The 14,884-nt window shown below is 36.0% G+C and overlaps 1 protein-coding gene across 4 annotated transcripts in view; it reads right to left on the bottom strand.

The window, feature by feature from the left end:
* Positions 1 to 14,884, bottom strand: part of LOC106160327 (protein PALS1) — a 35,323-nt gene that overhangs the window by 3,543 nt on the left and 16,896 nt on the right. For all 4 annotated transcript variants that reach the window (XM_013536878.3, XM_013536880.3, XM_013536883.3 and 1 more), the window contains 8 exons: positions 13,662 to 14,642; positions 11,621 to 11,910; positions 10,415 to 10,576; positions 6,722 to 6,797; positions 5,061 to 5,224; positions 4,599 to 4,798; positions 3,874 to 3,995; positions 3,285 to 3,446 (listed from right to left, as the gene is read on the bottom strand). In XM_013536878.3, the coding sequence (XP_013392332.2) occupies positions 3,285 to 3,446; positions 3,874 to 3,995; positions 4,599 to 4,798; positions 5,061 to 5,224; positions 6,722 to 6,797; positions 10,415 to 10,576; positions 11,621 to 11,910; positions 13,662 to 14,642 (2,157 nt within the window). The remainder of the gene's footprint in view (positions 1 to 3,284; positions 3,447 to 3,873; positions 3,996 to 4,598; positions 4,799 to 5,060; positions 5,225 to 6,721; positions 6,798 to 10,414; positions 10,577 to 11,620; positions 11,911 to 13,661; positions 14,643 to 14,884) is intronic.

Raw genomic sequence — 14,884 nt, 5'->3', positions numbered from 1 at the left:
CTTTACGTAATCTCATTTAATGGCCTATTAAAGCAAATGACTTTATAACTCTGAAATTAATCTACTGATACCCAAGGGTAATTTACAGCCTGACCCACTCAAAGGTCTTCAGGCCCATAAGTCACACCTTAAGAAAAGCACAAAACCATAATGCCCAAAATAGGAGACTACCAATCCTGATGCAATAATACATTATGTTTAACTGCACAGTCAACATCAACTTATGCACAACAGGTAACACAGACGAAAGTAAAAGCATAAGGCTCCAGGCCCATCAGAGTTCAAGTTTATACTTAGAAAGTGCCAGAATGAGAAAAATGAAAATTTCACAAAAAATGCATAAATACAATAAACATGATAATCCAACTATAGAGCTGATTTTCTCATGAGCTGAAGGCCAATCCTAAAAATCGTACTTGTAAGTTTAAAATTATAATAAGTGGCACAGTTTTCTTTTCATAATGTTTGCAGTAGCAGTGCAAAAAGATTGTTGTCAATTTTGATGTAACATTACATAATAAATTAGAGAATGATTATCACCAATTTTTGTTTATTGACTATAAATAGGATGGACATGTAGAAAATATGATGACCATTTGGCTTCATGTCCATGGGAGCTCCGAGTCCCACAATGAATATGCCAAAAAGGTAATGAATATTACACTAAAATGTATAACTTCCAGAAAAAGAAGCCAATTAGACTGCTTTTCTAACTCAGGCTGCATTTTAGTCCTGTGTTTCTTTTTTGAAAGTTTGACAGTCATAAGTAACACGGTTTCCCCATAATGGTCATCAAGGCAGCAGCACCAAAAATTGTGTTTTCTTCTATTTTGATGCAACATTACATAATGCTTAACAGCATAATGACCATCGATTATTAATAATAAAATATAAGTGTCATGGATTTTCACAAAATGTGACTAGCATGGGTCTTCAAGCCCGTGGAGGTTCTAAGTCACACCTTGGAAATGCCAATATGTGAAAAATTAAATTTTCACAAAAAACTGTTTAATTGCCAGAAAAATTTACCAAACAGACTGCATTGCCTACTGAAGCTGTATTTTAGTCCCATGTCTCTTTCCTGTAAGTTTGAGAACAGTAAGTGACATGATTTTCCTTAAATGGTCATCATGGGAGCAGTGACCAAAATAGGGGTTTCTTCACATTTTGATGCAATATTACATAATGTTTTACAGCATAATGACCATCAATTTTTAATTATAAAATATTAGTATCATGGTTATTCAGAAAATGTGACAAGCAAAAGTCTTCAGGCCCATGGAACTTCAAAGTCACATACTGAAAATGCCAAGATGTAAACAAGACAGCACTGTTCTGAAATGGGTTTATTTCCATTTTTAACACTTTTTTAACATAAAACAAAATAAACAGTTTACTTCCCTTTTTATATGACCAATGAAGAAAATTGATGAGATGGGAAAAGTATCAATAGAACAGTGTTAAATGTCCAACTTCCTCCATTCTGAGATTCTGAACATAGTGGATGAATGCATCTGACAAACTGCAATGATATGAGTTTATTTCCATTTTTGACACTTTATTACACAATACATGATAACAAGTTTACCACCATTTTTAAAAAATCAACTAACAATGTTTTTAAGATGCAGGAAATGTCAAACAAACACTTTTACGTATCTTATTAGTTCAATAATGAGACTGTTAACATGCCTAAGAATTGAATGTGAGGAAATGTGAAAAAACAGCATAACTTCTAAAATAATGGACTGATTATGCTGATTTTCAAACTCAACCTGCGTTTTAGTAAGATTGGCCCCTCCTGTGAGTATAATGACAATTGGCCAATCTGTTTTTCTTATATTGTGTTATCAGTGTTGCATATATACTGAAAAAAGTGAAAAAACAGCATAAATTCCCTATAAGTGACCCGATCGTGCTGATTTTCAAACTTGACCGGCTTCTTATGAATATTTATCAGTTCTGTAAGTTTCAAGCCAAAAGGTAAAATGGTTTTCCCCCTATGTGTTATCGGTGCTGCACATATGCTGAAAAAAGAGAAAAAATAGCCTAAATTCACTAAAAATGACCCAATCATGCTGATTTTCGAACTTAACCTCCGTATTATGTATATTCATCAGTTCTGTAAGTTTCAAGCCAAAAGGTAAAATGGTTTTCCACTTATCGTGTTATCGGTGCTGCATATATGCTGAAAAAAGTGAAAAAACAGCATAAATTCCATATAAGTGACCCGATCATGCTGATTTTCGAACTCGACCTGCGTATTATGAATATTCATCAGTTCTGTAAGTTTCAAACAAAAAGAAAAAACAGTTTTTCACTTATCGTGTTATCGGTAAAAGTGCACGGCGACGACGGCGACGACAGACGCAGATGACGGCTATATGTACAGACACATCTGTGTCTGTACATAAAAATTATATGTGTTTAAATGAAATAGTCAAATTATTATTATTATTATTATTAAACAGCAAAAAGGCACCTTCCATGATCAAGCAAAATGTGTGACTTTTACCATGAGAACAAAATGCAGAACTTATATTACAACTAAAATGTAATTTTTAAAACTATCTGTCTAATTGTTCAGTGGCCTTATAATCAGAAATGTTCCCTGACCAGAAAGAATTGTAACATTCAGGCAAAGTTTATTTTACTAGTCTTAACAATATTTTTATTCCAATAAAATTCTGTATGTTTAAAAATTTCAATTGTATAAATTTCAGGACAAAATTGGAAATTCTATACCACAAAGCTAAAATTATCAATTGACACCAATTTCTTATTTGCTAGTCTATCAGATTTACAGCATGTACAGTTAAGTCAACTCAGTCCATGGCCTCAAATCTTAAATACAAAAACAACCATATTTCAAGTCAATTTCTTGTTATTCTTGATTGTTAGTGGCACTACCATAAAGCAATACAACTCTCCCTATTATAAAGAGAACAATGTTTTTTAGACCACAGATCACCTGCTAAGCACAGTCACATCTAATTAACTTCAAGAAACCAGCTTTACACATTCAACAATCCTCAATATTACAATAGCTTTCTTATATATTTTCTTGATTGAAATTGATAGAATTAGCTATTTCTGAGCATTAACTCAAACATTTAAGTAAAAAGTCTATTTCAACTTTAATTCCAAAACCCTGTGCATCAGACTCATTTAACTACTGGCATGTCTAGAAACTTTTTAAAGTGAAATAAATAAATAAATAAATAAATAAAATGTCATTCTGTCATAAAATCTACACACAAAAAGTTGAGAAATGTAGCACTCACGAGGTACTGCAGCAGCAAATCGATCTACGTCACTCTCCATAAGTCTCCGTCTGAGTTCATGGCGTCCTGTGTTGGGTGGTCCTATCAACACGACTGGCCTCTTCCTGTTAGGCTGTGGGTAGTACAATGCCACTTCTTCATAAGTAGGAATTTCCTCAGAATCTGGATTAAAAAACACAGATACCAATCTGAATTCCAGATGACTTGCACCTCTAACAGTGAAAATGACTTTTCAGGTTCCGGTTAAGATTGATCAAATATGCATACACCTGTATCTGTTTTGTTGAATATTATGTTTCTTATATTTTTTCTGTACAAATCATAATGTTCTATGAATTATCAATGTGAATAATTCTAATTCTAATTCAGGTATATCAATCAAACGTGAAATTAATATAAATGTGAAAACCACTTCAAGCTTATTAACATTTTCTAGCATGTGGATTTTTAATGATCCTTAGGATATATATATATAAAGCAAGTTATGATGTATGCAAGATATCAAATTTGTAACACATGTATACCATTCAAAGTAAATTGAGGACATTCAATTAATGTAAATAGCATCAGTAAAACAACTAAAAATCACCTATATTGCTTGGGTTAAATAGTGTTTTCTTGCTTTTCTTCTTTTTCACACAGGAACAATTACTGCTTTTCTTTTTGTCTTCATTTTTGTCTCCAACTATTGTTTGCTTTAATACTTCTCTTCTACAGAAGAACATAAAGAGTGCAGTTTATTATTATCATTATACAATAAGCATAGATTATCATGATCTCATCTCCAAAACTGAGGTCTGCTAAAACATATTGACAGATAATGTCATAACCAAACATAATATTGATCAATGGCATCATTGAAGATTTCTTAAAAAACAAAGAAAAAGAAACATTTGATCTCAGACGAGAGCTTTGGATGACTGCAACTTTCTTTATCTTGGAAGGCATTTAGGTATTTAAAAGTAATATAATTAAATGATTATAGACTTTTGTTTTCAATTAATATGTTGTTTTGCAGTCCTCAGCCAGTCTGCAATTGTATTATATCTATAAATACAATACATCTGTTATTGCTGCTATGAAGTGAAAACAGCTATTCAGGGATGAAACAATATTGTACCATTTTTAAATCTTATCAGAACATAACCAATTTATTTAAGAATTTAAATGAGGTTCACAATTACATCTATTCAAGAGCATTTCAGCATAGCAGTATGGGTTCAAACACGATCCTGTAAGAACAAGACCATTTCAGAACTATAGTTAAATTGAAAAATAAAATTAAAAAATAAAAATATGAATGCAAACACTTACTGTTCTTGGAAAGATTTACTGGGAATTAACCCAGCCAGTGTTTGATCTTCTTCCTCATCTCGGTATGCCTGCCACCAGTTGGGGTCCTCTTGGTTGATCACATGCAAGATGTCCCCCTTTACGAAGGAAATCCCGAGCTCGCGACATGGAATGTACAGGTCCTCTTCAGGGTCATAATCAAAGTGGGCTTTGACATGCACCTGGAAAGAGAAGGTTTAACCTTCTGATTAGCTGGGTACTTGCTTTAATTACTGTATTTTATTTATTTATTTTTTTTCATTTCTGTATTCTTAATCTTATGCTTGAATCTTCATTTCTACATTCTTTATTTTCATTCCATTTTTTAAATTTATTCTTTATTTCATATATTACCCCTTCCAGCTGACAGCAAAAAATATGTACCCCTATCTTAAACTGAGAAGATTTGAAAATTTCTAACAGTAAACAATACTCATGTCTCACCATGTGATGTTCCTTGGGAGGTAACTGGAACTGCAGTTTGGGGTAGATGAGAAAAGTGAGAGTGCCTGTCATATTAGCCAGCATGTCACTCACATCATTGACATTCTTCCCTCTCATGTTTATATGGTTCACCTCCAAGATCTCATCTCCTTCGTGGAGTAATCCTACAAATAAGGGATCAAAACATAGCTGCTAATTTGTTTGCACAAATTACCCTCTATTTTATAAGTATATACCACTGCCTAAGTAAACCATATATTTGTCTGCAATTCTAAAAAAAAAAAAACTCAAGTGAATATCAAATGACATTGCATGCTGACTGTTATCTCCTCAAAATATATCTCTTTCTCCAGTAACAGCCTGCAAAAGCATGATAACATCATCCATTTAGTTCAGACAATCACAGTAAACAAAGGAACACTTTCTTTTTCACATTTAATTCAATAGTCTCCATGGAAAGAAAGTCTTATCCATAAACCTCATTAAAACATCACTTCCAGTTGTTTCCTCATGTGAAGACACAGTGAGAACTGTTATAACTCATACAGACAACATTCTGAGGTTACCAGAAAACCTAACTGCCTCACATGGCATTGAGCAAAAGTTTGTAGTCCCATTTCCAGTTGGGTTTGACCTAACTCGGCATGACCCATCTCTGAAAGCACTTTGCTTATGAAGAGATCGCCATTAGGATCTGATCCCATCCCCAATGTGTCCCACCCACTGTCATTGTAAATGTTGTAATTTCACTTTTCATTTGATGGAAATTTCTTCTGGTGAGCTTATCATTATCAGATAACCTGTTGAGATGGGGTAAACTAGATTAGGAGGACACAAGTTGACTGGAAACATGACTATAACACTGCCTGATCTGGCCTGGATGGTTATCTAGAGACAATTAAGGCCCGTGTCACAAAAATTAGTTTAAAACTATTAGAGCTAAGTTTCAGACTATTTGACCCAAGAAAAAGCAGCAATAGTCCACATATATGAACATATATAAGAAATAAATTGCTTCTCTTTTACAGCAAAAGTTATTTAACTATTCCATCGGCTATTGCAGATTTATTTTTAACTGAAGCTGAGCACAATTTTTGTCTCATGTTTTTGTGAAACTGGGCCCAGTTCAACAATTTCCGGTCTACCCAAGTATAATTCTGACTGTGCTTTCAAAGAACAGGATCATCATGACTCTTAATGTGAATTGCAATATTAGCTGAACACAAGGATCACGCAATGAAAACCACACAGAACAGTTCAAGATATCATGAACAACTATCAGTCACCTCATTTCCACAATGGGAAATTTGTATTTTGCAGGACAGATTTAAGTCACATCTGATTTGTTGCCCACAAAATACCAATTGGAGTAATTATGTGTTTCAATCAATCAAATTGGTGTGGCTAGTATTCCACTTAAAAGTGTTAAAAACAACCACAACTGCTTAAATGGATTAAAATGTGTGCTAACTGCTCAATTAGGAAACACTCCTGAAGCTAATCGCATACCTCAGTCACGTAAATTCAATCTTCATCAAGATTTAATAACTCATATAATTGTAATGGTCTTCCACTTTAAAGTTCTTTACTTAACAAGCAGTCTGAATACTTCAAATTTTAACCCCTTGAAAATCTTAGAGGGTACATATAATAATGCTTACCACTCTTTTCAGCAGCACCGCCTTTGACAATCCGCCCAATGACAATAGACTCATCCTCATTGCGAATAGTAGCACCCTAAAAAAGGCAATTAAAAACATGTAAAAAATTTTCCCAAGCATTACTTGTTTGATAAGATGAACTGTTGACTCACACAGATTTAAGTCACATTGTAAAAAGAAAAAACAACCACAACAGTGACATTAACAGATTTTTCACAGACATTACCTTTTTGATAAGATATACTGTTGACTCCCACAAATTAAAAAAACATTTGTCAATTTTAAGCTGTGTGGTGATGTGCACCACTGAGCAAAATTTCAACATGAATATATTTCAACTAGTATTTTCATGTCAGACTCTATTGGTCATGTTTATTTCTGCTATCACTTCCATGTCTATTGGATGTGTTTGTTTCTGTCATTGTCTTCATGTTTACTAGATATGTTTATTTCTGTCATTGTCTTCATGTGTACTGGACAAAGGCCAAATAAATAGAATGATAAGCTGGTCTAATTACCCAATAAGCTCTCCTAATGCTGGCAGGTTTACCAGTATCTATGGCACTGTAAACAAGGCTATCAAAATATGAACTCCATGGTTCCAGAGTTAATGAATTATTAACTCAAGGTAACACCATTTGACCAGGAAAGGAACAAAATACGAAGGCTCTTCTTATCTGCTATGGTCGAATATGAAAATCTCTAACACCGACTTACACTGACATTTCATACTTCTTCAAGGCACAAATGTGCTGCACCTGTTGAAGCTAATATCTGATTAAATGCAACTAATCCATTCAGTAAAATACCATCATCACTCTGCATGTGTGTCAGACTATGAAGGTAATTTATTCCATTAAACACAAACTCAGAGTGACTTGCTGTCTTTTCTGATAGACCTCCAAAACCCATTTACTTTCTCCCACAATCTAATCTCAAGAACTTGAACATATGACATCTTCAGGTGGGGTTTAGACATTATTCATCTCCATACAGAAGTCTATGGCTCTTAAAAAGATGTATAGTCTGACATGTATATATAACTGGAACACACTATCCACATTCATACAACTGTATTAACTTTAGCATGCTGCATACCAATAAACATTGGTCAGTCATGCAATGCTGTGTGTCATATCTCTGCTGCCTCCAGGCTGCATTTATATAATGACTACTAAGCTACATCAGACTTACTGACATCACAAAAAGGGATCAAAAGTGCATGAATTAACAAGGAAGTTTATACAAAATCTGAAGGGTGATGAGAGTCCTTGTGTAAACGCGGGCTATGGTGATTTCAATTAGTCGACTTCAAATCTAAGTTGGTCACAATGTGAACACGGCCTTATTCCCTCTGCTCCTATCAAGGAAGCCCGCTAATGAGGTCCTTCCAACTGCTGTAGGCTGTACCATAACACACACACACACCCACCCACATCAATCCATGCCTATCAGCAAGCAGCTCAGACTCCTCATTCACTGCTACATATCATACCACAACTCTTTAATGAACTCAGTACAAGAAATAAGATGTAACAGGTTCTGCACACAAAAACGTAAATATATAGAGAAAACCAATGCCTGGTTTAATTAATATTAATGGTATCTCTTTAACAAGATAAATAGCCTTTTCCTTCTTGATTGGCACAGCTTAATCTCTTGCTACCTGTTATAAACTACCAAGTTAATTGACTCGTTTCACTACAAGGCTGCAATTTAAGCAAATGGAGTGTGCAACCCTGCCTCTACAATCAATTTTTAACCTGCTAAAATTCTACACCAATCCCAGGATTCATACCAAATGTCTTACTTCAGTAAATTACACATATCAGAGTTATCTACTTAAAAAAACACTTCCTTTGGCATTTTCACTCTATCATGAACAAGTATGTGGCCCTGGGGTTGAGAAGATCTATTTGTTACAGTGATCTATGATGGCTATAATGTTACAGAGCAACCTCTGAGGAATTCTACTTATCTGCTGATGGACTGGCAGAGAAGCACTTGAACCATGTTTACATTGGCAGCTTGCCTCAGGTGTGTCAAAATGCAAGCATGATTAAATTATACCCATCTTCAGGGCACAACTTGAGCTGAATAATACATTTAGCAACTGAACTATTTTCCAATATTAATTTTTTTTTTTTTACTTTGATGAGCTTAGTTAATACTTCTGGTTGTTGTTTGAAAAGTGGAAGTAACAGGGGACATAATTCTACAAGACTTTTAGCATTTACCCTCTACTTCAAAATGGCAAAGCTGCCAGGAGTCAAGCACCTGTTCAAACTATACAGTTTCTTTTAATGAATAACTTCTAACCCAGGAAACATCACTGTCACATTGAATAAGCAGAAAAGAAATCTGAAGTCCACTTTAAGTGGCCCATACTGTTGGTCTGCACAGGCAGTCACATAGAGCGTGAGTAGTGTGTACAATGTGGCACTTTCACACACTTGTCAGTACCATGTATACTGATTCCATACAAACACACACACACACCTCTCTTTATGTAGGCTGCTACTTGAATGAATGCATCCAGCTCACTGACCCAGCCTTCTGTGAGAAGAGACTTCCAGACCTTTCCCCCTGGATGAATTGTTTCTCTAGATTACAGTGTCAACATTGTTTTTTTTTCCTAGTGTGAATTCAACTAAGATCTTTTTTTTAACTCATCACTCATGGACAGAATAATGGCCTGTATTGTTATGCTATCCAGTTTCTCTCACTACTTTTTTTTTTTTTTTTTTTTTTTTTTTTTGGGGGGGGGGGGGGTACTGCAGGGCTTCTCAACTAACATGTGACAATAACTATTATTACTGCTTTTCCCTCGAGGTTTGAACAGATTTACATCCCTTTCCCCTGGTCTATTTTCCACACAACCTAACGATAAAAGATAAATGTTGATTATAAGTAAAATGGGGTGAAACTGTACAAATGTAGGGAAACAAAATATGTCTGTAGTGTTGTAGGGCAAATGGTAAGAAATGATAAAGGGGGGGGGGGGGGTTATCTGTAAAAATTTTGTGCAGTAATGCTCATATTTGTATGTGGTATTTACAGAGTCCTGAATTGTACTTCGGCAGGTTTCATTCAGAGCCAATACAAGAGCAGGCCCCTGCAGGAGAGCAGATAAACAGTATAAACTAAAGTAGACCCGACTTCCCTGTATAAAAATAAATAAAGAGTTCAAATTTGAACTCATTATTATCACAAGGAACAAAAGCAGTGACGTCATAGTAAGACACATCAATCTTTTAACATTTTTAACATATGGCAGCTGCAGCATCTGTGTTTAGTTTGCATCAGATCTCCTGCTTTATATTACAGTAGGGCAACAATCTATACTAAGAAGTATGACTGGTATTCTTCTAGGAATCCAACACTGAAGTGCTTGTAGGGTAAAAAATTTTCCTGCTACTAACCAACCAATAGATAGTTTGTGTAAATTAACTTAATTGGTTATGACTTCCAACTCTCCTTCTTTGTTAAGTTTTTCCCACTGCTAATTGTCTTAAAATAAACAAAGCATCAAGGAATCTAAAATTCTGTCAAAAGCCCTGAAATTCATTTGAACAAGGATTCATCGCATACTTATAGATTCTTGACATCATAAAAAATAAATTAACAGTGCCATTTGTGGTGTGCTGTCAGATCGTACTACTGAAAGACTGTACTTTCATTTTATGTACTTACAATAGGATCTGCATTTTTAATGAGTCTGACAACCCTTAATGTTTCTTCGCCTTCCTCAGGCTGGGGGGATATCTGGTCCCAGTAGGACATCTCTTCTTCTGGCACAGGCTCTGCTGGGGACACCTCACTTTGAGCAATTCCGTCATGGGCTGTCAGAAGACCCTGGAAAGAAAGTGATGGGAACATTTTCCTTTTATTCTGTTGATTAAATTATACTGAAATTTGACCCAAATTTTGTACAATACATGTCAATTCTGTTGCCTAGTGCTTCCAAGTGAATCTCAGATAACATCGTATTGAAAAAAAAAATTGTTTCTAAGATTTTGATATGTGATATTTGATATATGATGAAGTACTTATCAAATTATGAAAAACCACCCTCTTGCTTCAATGTAAGTGCTAAATTGCCCATTATTCAGGAGCCAGAATCCAGCCTAATACACATTGCAGCAAACTAATCCCACAAATCTACAATTTCCTTCAATGAAATCCTGACAGATTGGTGCATATTTCTGTTAATTCCATTACTTTACATTAAGTTGAATATACATAGGCTGATATAGACTATACTGTAACTCTGAAATATTCTCTTCTTATCACTGCAGTAATCAGCCTAGCAGCAGGCCCAAGTGCACACTCCCTCTTCATATTTGAAATAATTCATTAAACCTTCCAAAGATTTCCTTTAGACTACTTACATGTAAAATGAATTTGAACACAAGTAGCTTGAAATATTAAGTACTGTATTGTACAGAACAGGTCTAAAAGAAACAAGGGCTAAATACAAGGGCCTGTTAACATCAGGTGTAACTTTGATTTGAAAACCATTGAACTTGAAATATTTTTGTGCCCAAGCTGAACCTGATGTGAGCAGGCCTTCACAGTGCCCTACAGTCATAAAGCAGCTGAAACTCATCTGTCTGCATGGGTTGAGTCAGTTATATCGGTGACCTGTAATAATTCCCTCCCTGAGTAGGTACCCGATACTTAAAACATTTTAGGCATGGTGCAAACTCCAAAAATTATGAGAACACTTTAATGGACTTTTGTAAGATCCCTGCTCCTTTTTACCCCTTGGGCCATCAAAACTGCAATAGTACAGGGCACCTGCTAATCTGATATAAAATATAGACAAGAAGGATCTCTGTGGCAGAAAAGTAATTCCAAGTAAAATACTCAGTGAGAATCCCACCACATTCTGCTTACCTGAACTTCATATCTGCTCAGAATTTGTAGCAATTCTAAGGCCTCTGGGTGCTGCACACCTTGTAGTGAATCCGCCACGTCGTGCGATATTTCGTGAGCATTTTTACAGGCAGGGGTGAGGGGGGCGCGTGGAGAGGACGCCACCTCGACAACTTTCTGATGCACTCTGACGGCCTCTTGAAACTGGCTGTTGAGAAAAAGACTGCGCAAAAATGTGATGTCGGTCTGGTTCTCTGCCGCCTGTAGCTTACTCTGTATGTGGTTCAAGGACTGGAAAAGTTCCTCTACACCTGAAATAAGTCAAGGTGAAAGGTAAACCATGGCTGTGTTTAGTTTTCTTTAATTGAGAGAATGAGTGATAACCAAGGGATCACTCATACTGAACTTACTTGTAATCTAAAACCTCCAGCCCTTGAAACTAACAAATGTCTCAAGAGGTAAAATATAACATCTGGTTTTCATATTAGACCCAAAGAGTCATGGCTTTTAATGGTTTTATGAACCACTGTTACTAAGGGAGTTTTTCTTTCAAGATATGTAAACAAGTGGTATTTTTGGTAATATATATCAGTTTAATGCAAATTTAATATTGGGTAACTGCTAAGAAAAGCTGAAACATAAAGAACATCTGTAGAAATAATATACAAAAGTACAATGCCTGTAAACATTGTTCTAATTGTAGCTGATATCGATTCATTTTGATTGCTAAATAAACACATATGCTGTGTGTAGTGGTGGTTGTGGGGGGGGGGGGGGGAGAGATGACATCAGCTACTTGTAGACAGAAATCTAAGGTTTAGAATCTAAATACCCTGTATGGACCAAATTTTGCTCGAGTTGTATGACGACCATCTCTGAATAACACTTGAATAACAAGCATTTGTTTTTCGGAGAGAACACCAGTCCTCACAGGGACAAAGATTTTAACAGTGAAATAAGTGCCACAATTTCCTTCCTATGGCCAATTTCTCAAGTACCATGTCCCTGTACAAATGTTGTTATCCAACTAACATACATCACTGGGTGAGCTCTATACATAGCATGGTGTTCTTTGAACCTGGCAGGAGACATCCTGATGAGAGCCCAAGATTTATGAAATATATCCGCTTCTCAAAACATCTCTTAAATCTCTGTCTAAGGGCAAACCAGGGTACATATGGGAAGTAGACTAACAAGTTATCTCAACCAATGGGTTTGATTTTCATATCTTTCTCATGCAGAAAACTATTCCAGTTTTTACTATCCAATTGCTACTATCCACAGGAATACCAATGGCATGAAATTGCATGAGGTAAAGAATAGCCATTTTAAAGCAATGCACCCTGATAAGTAAAACATGGTGACTAATATCAACATTTTGGTTCCAACAAATCACCCTCTTTTAGTTGATTAATCTTAAGAAAAACCAAGTAAAAACCTACTGTGAATTCAGCAAGAACAAGTTGGGCAGCTGGCGGCCATGATTCTTCCCAAGCTCTAGATTGGCAAATATTGGAAGAGGGCAAGAAGATCACCTTACACACCCACATGGGGGAACACAATCTGGTCCAGATGGAGCCATTTGTCAGGCATCAAACATCCAATCACAACCCCCTGCTCTTTGTAATGTTTTCTAAGAGCAGCACACTGAACTGTTTTGTTTCAAAGCTGAATTCTTTTTTTTTTATCTTATGACCCTTGGAACTGGGTGTACATTCAAAGTCAATATATTGCAGACTTCTTTTAGTCAGAAAGAGTTTTGTTCAGAATCCACATAGAGAAGCCCAAGCAGAAATATCTCTCAGTGATTGGGACTGAACGGTATCAACAATTCTAATGACCTTTCATCGTCAGAAAAAAAGGCAATCTTTTTTTCTGTATCTTTTACATTGTCTCAAATAATACACATTTTATGTAATAAAACAATATTGAAGATACATGTCTCACAATACTGTACATCGATAACTAACTAACTAACTAACTAACTAACTAACTAAATAAATAAATAAAATAAATAAATAAATATATTTCTTTAAAACTTAATAATTTAATTAAAACTTACCAAGTGGTTTTGCTGCTGGTGGAGGCTTCTGGTCCACTTGGTCAAAATGTCTGGGTGGTTTGACTGGTTTCATAGGTATTGCTTCTCCACCAGCAGCCACAGCTCCAGTGGCTTCTTCCTCATCATCTTCCTCGAAGGCTGTGTTCACAAACCCTGTTGGAGGGGATGCAGGCCTTTTATCCTCCAATGCCTGGAGTTTTTTAGAGCCTCGAAGTGAAGTACGCAAAAATTCCTGTTCTCTCTGAATTCTGTTTTCTTCTTCGCGACGTTTCCTCAATTCTTCCTGATGATAACGGAGTCTTTCTAGCTCCTCTTCCTTAGTCATTTGATATTGCTGCTGTTGATGCATAGGTATCCATGATTTTGGTTTGTGTTCATTCCTCCCTCGTCCTGACCCCAGCTGCCTTGTACCTCCATTGACTGGGGGGTACCTGGGGGGCTCTTTGCTCTCAGCAACAAAACTAGGTGGGCAGTCAATGGCCATTTCCCGATGGGGACCATCTATCCCATTCTCCTCTCCATTTTCTTGATGGAGATTGTTTGCACTGCCATTTTGCTGGTGTCCATATTTTGCATAATCCTGTGGCGAATCACGGCGAGCCACTTTGGTAGGGGTCATTCTTCCCTCAATCATATCAATATCTGGATTTTCCATTCCTTTGTGTTTCACTTTTACTTGTACATCAGGGCCTATGTGTCCATTCATAATGTGGTGTCCATTTATTGCACTCCCTTCCATAATATCTTCACTATTCAAAAATGCTGAATTGCTTTGCCCTCCTTTACTTGTCACGGGACTAGGTTCTGTTTCTATGTCTACTTCTTCTGGTGCAGATATCTGATAACGCTGACCATCATACTTCTCCTTTTTCATATCCTCATCCTTCACTCTAGCAAATCCACCATATTTCTCTATTCGCTGCCGCTGTTCTTCCGAAAATGCCATAACAAATGCATCTTGAATGCCTGTCAGATCTGGGTCTGCAAGGAGAAAATAAAAACTTCTTTACACAACAAGAACATAAGGAATCCATTTCAACGTCATCTTCTACCAATTCACCCCATGGGAAGCAGATTGTTTGATTTTACAAACTTCTCCACCATATTGCCAACACGCCTACCTTTAAAAGTAACCCTTTACCCAAAACTCTCCAGTGTGACCATAAACATTTTGAATGGAATATAAATCAACATATTTTGTGTCTCTCCTATTGTGTTCTCTG

Source organism: Lingula anatina, chromosome 2, assembly GCF_051362555.1.
Source record: "Lingula anatina isolate TDL-2025a chromosome 2, LinAna3.0, whole genome shotgun sequence".
Lineage (NCBI taxonomy): Eukaryota > Metazoa > Brachiopoda > Lingulata > Lingulida > Lingulidae > Lingula > Lingula anatina.
Note: the sequence above shows the minus strand (reverse complement) of the source record. Positions and strands in the feature narration are given on the sequence as shown.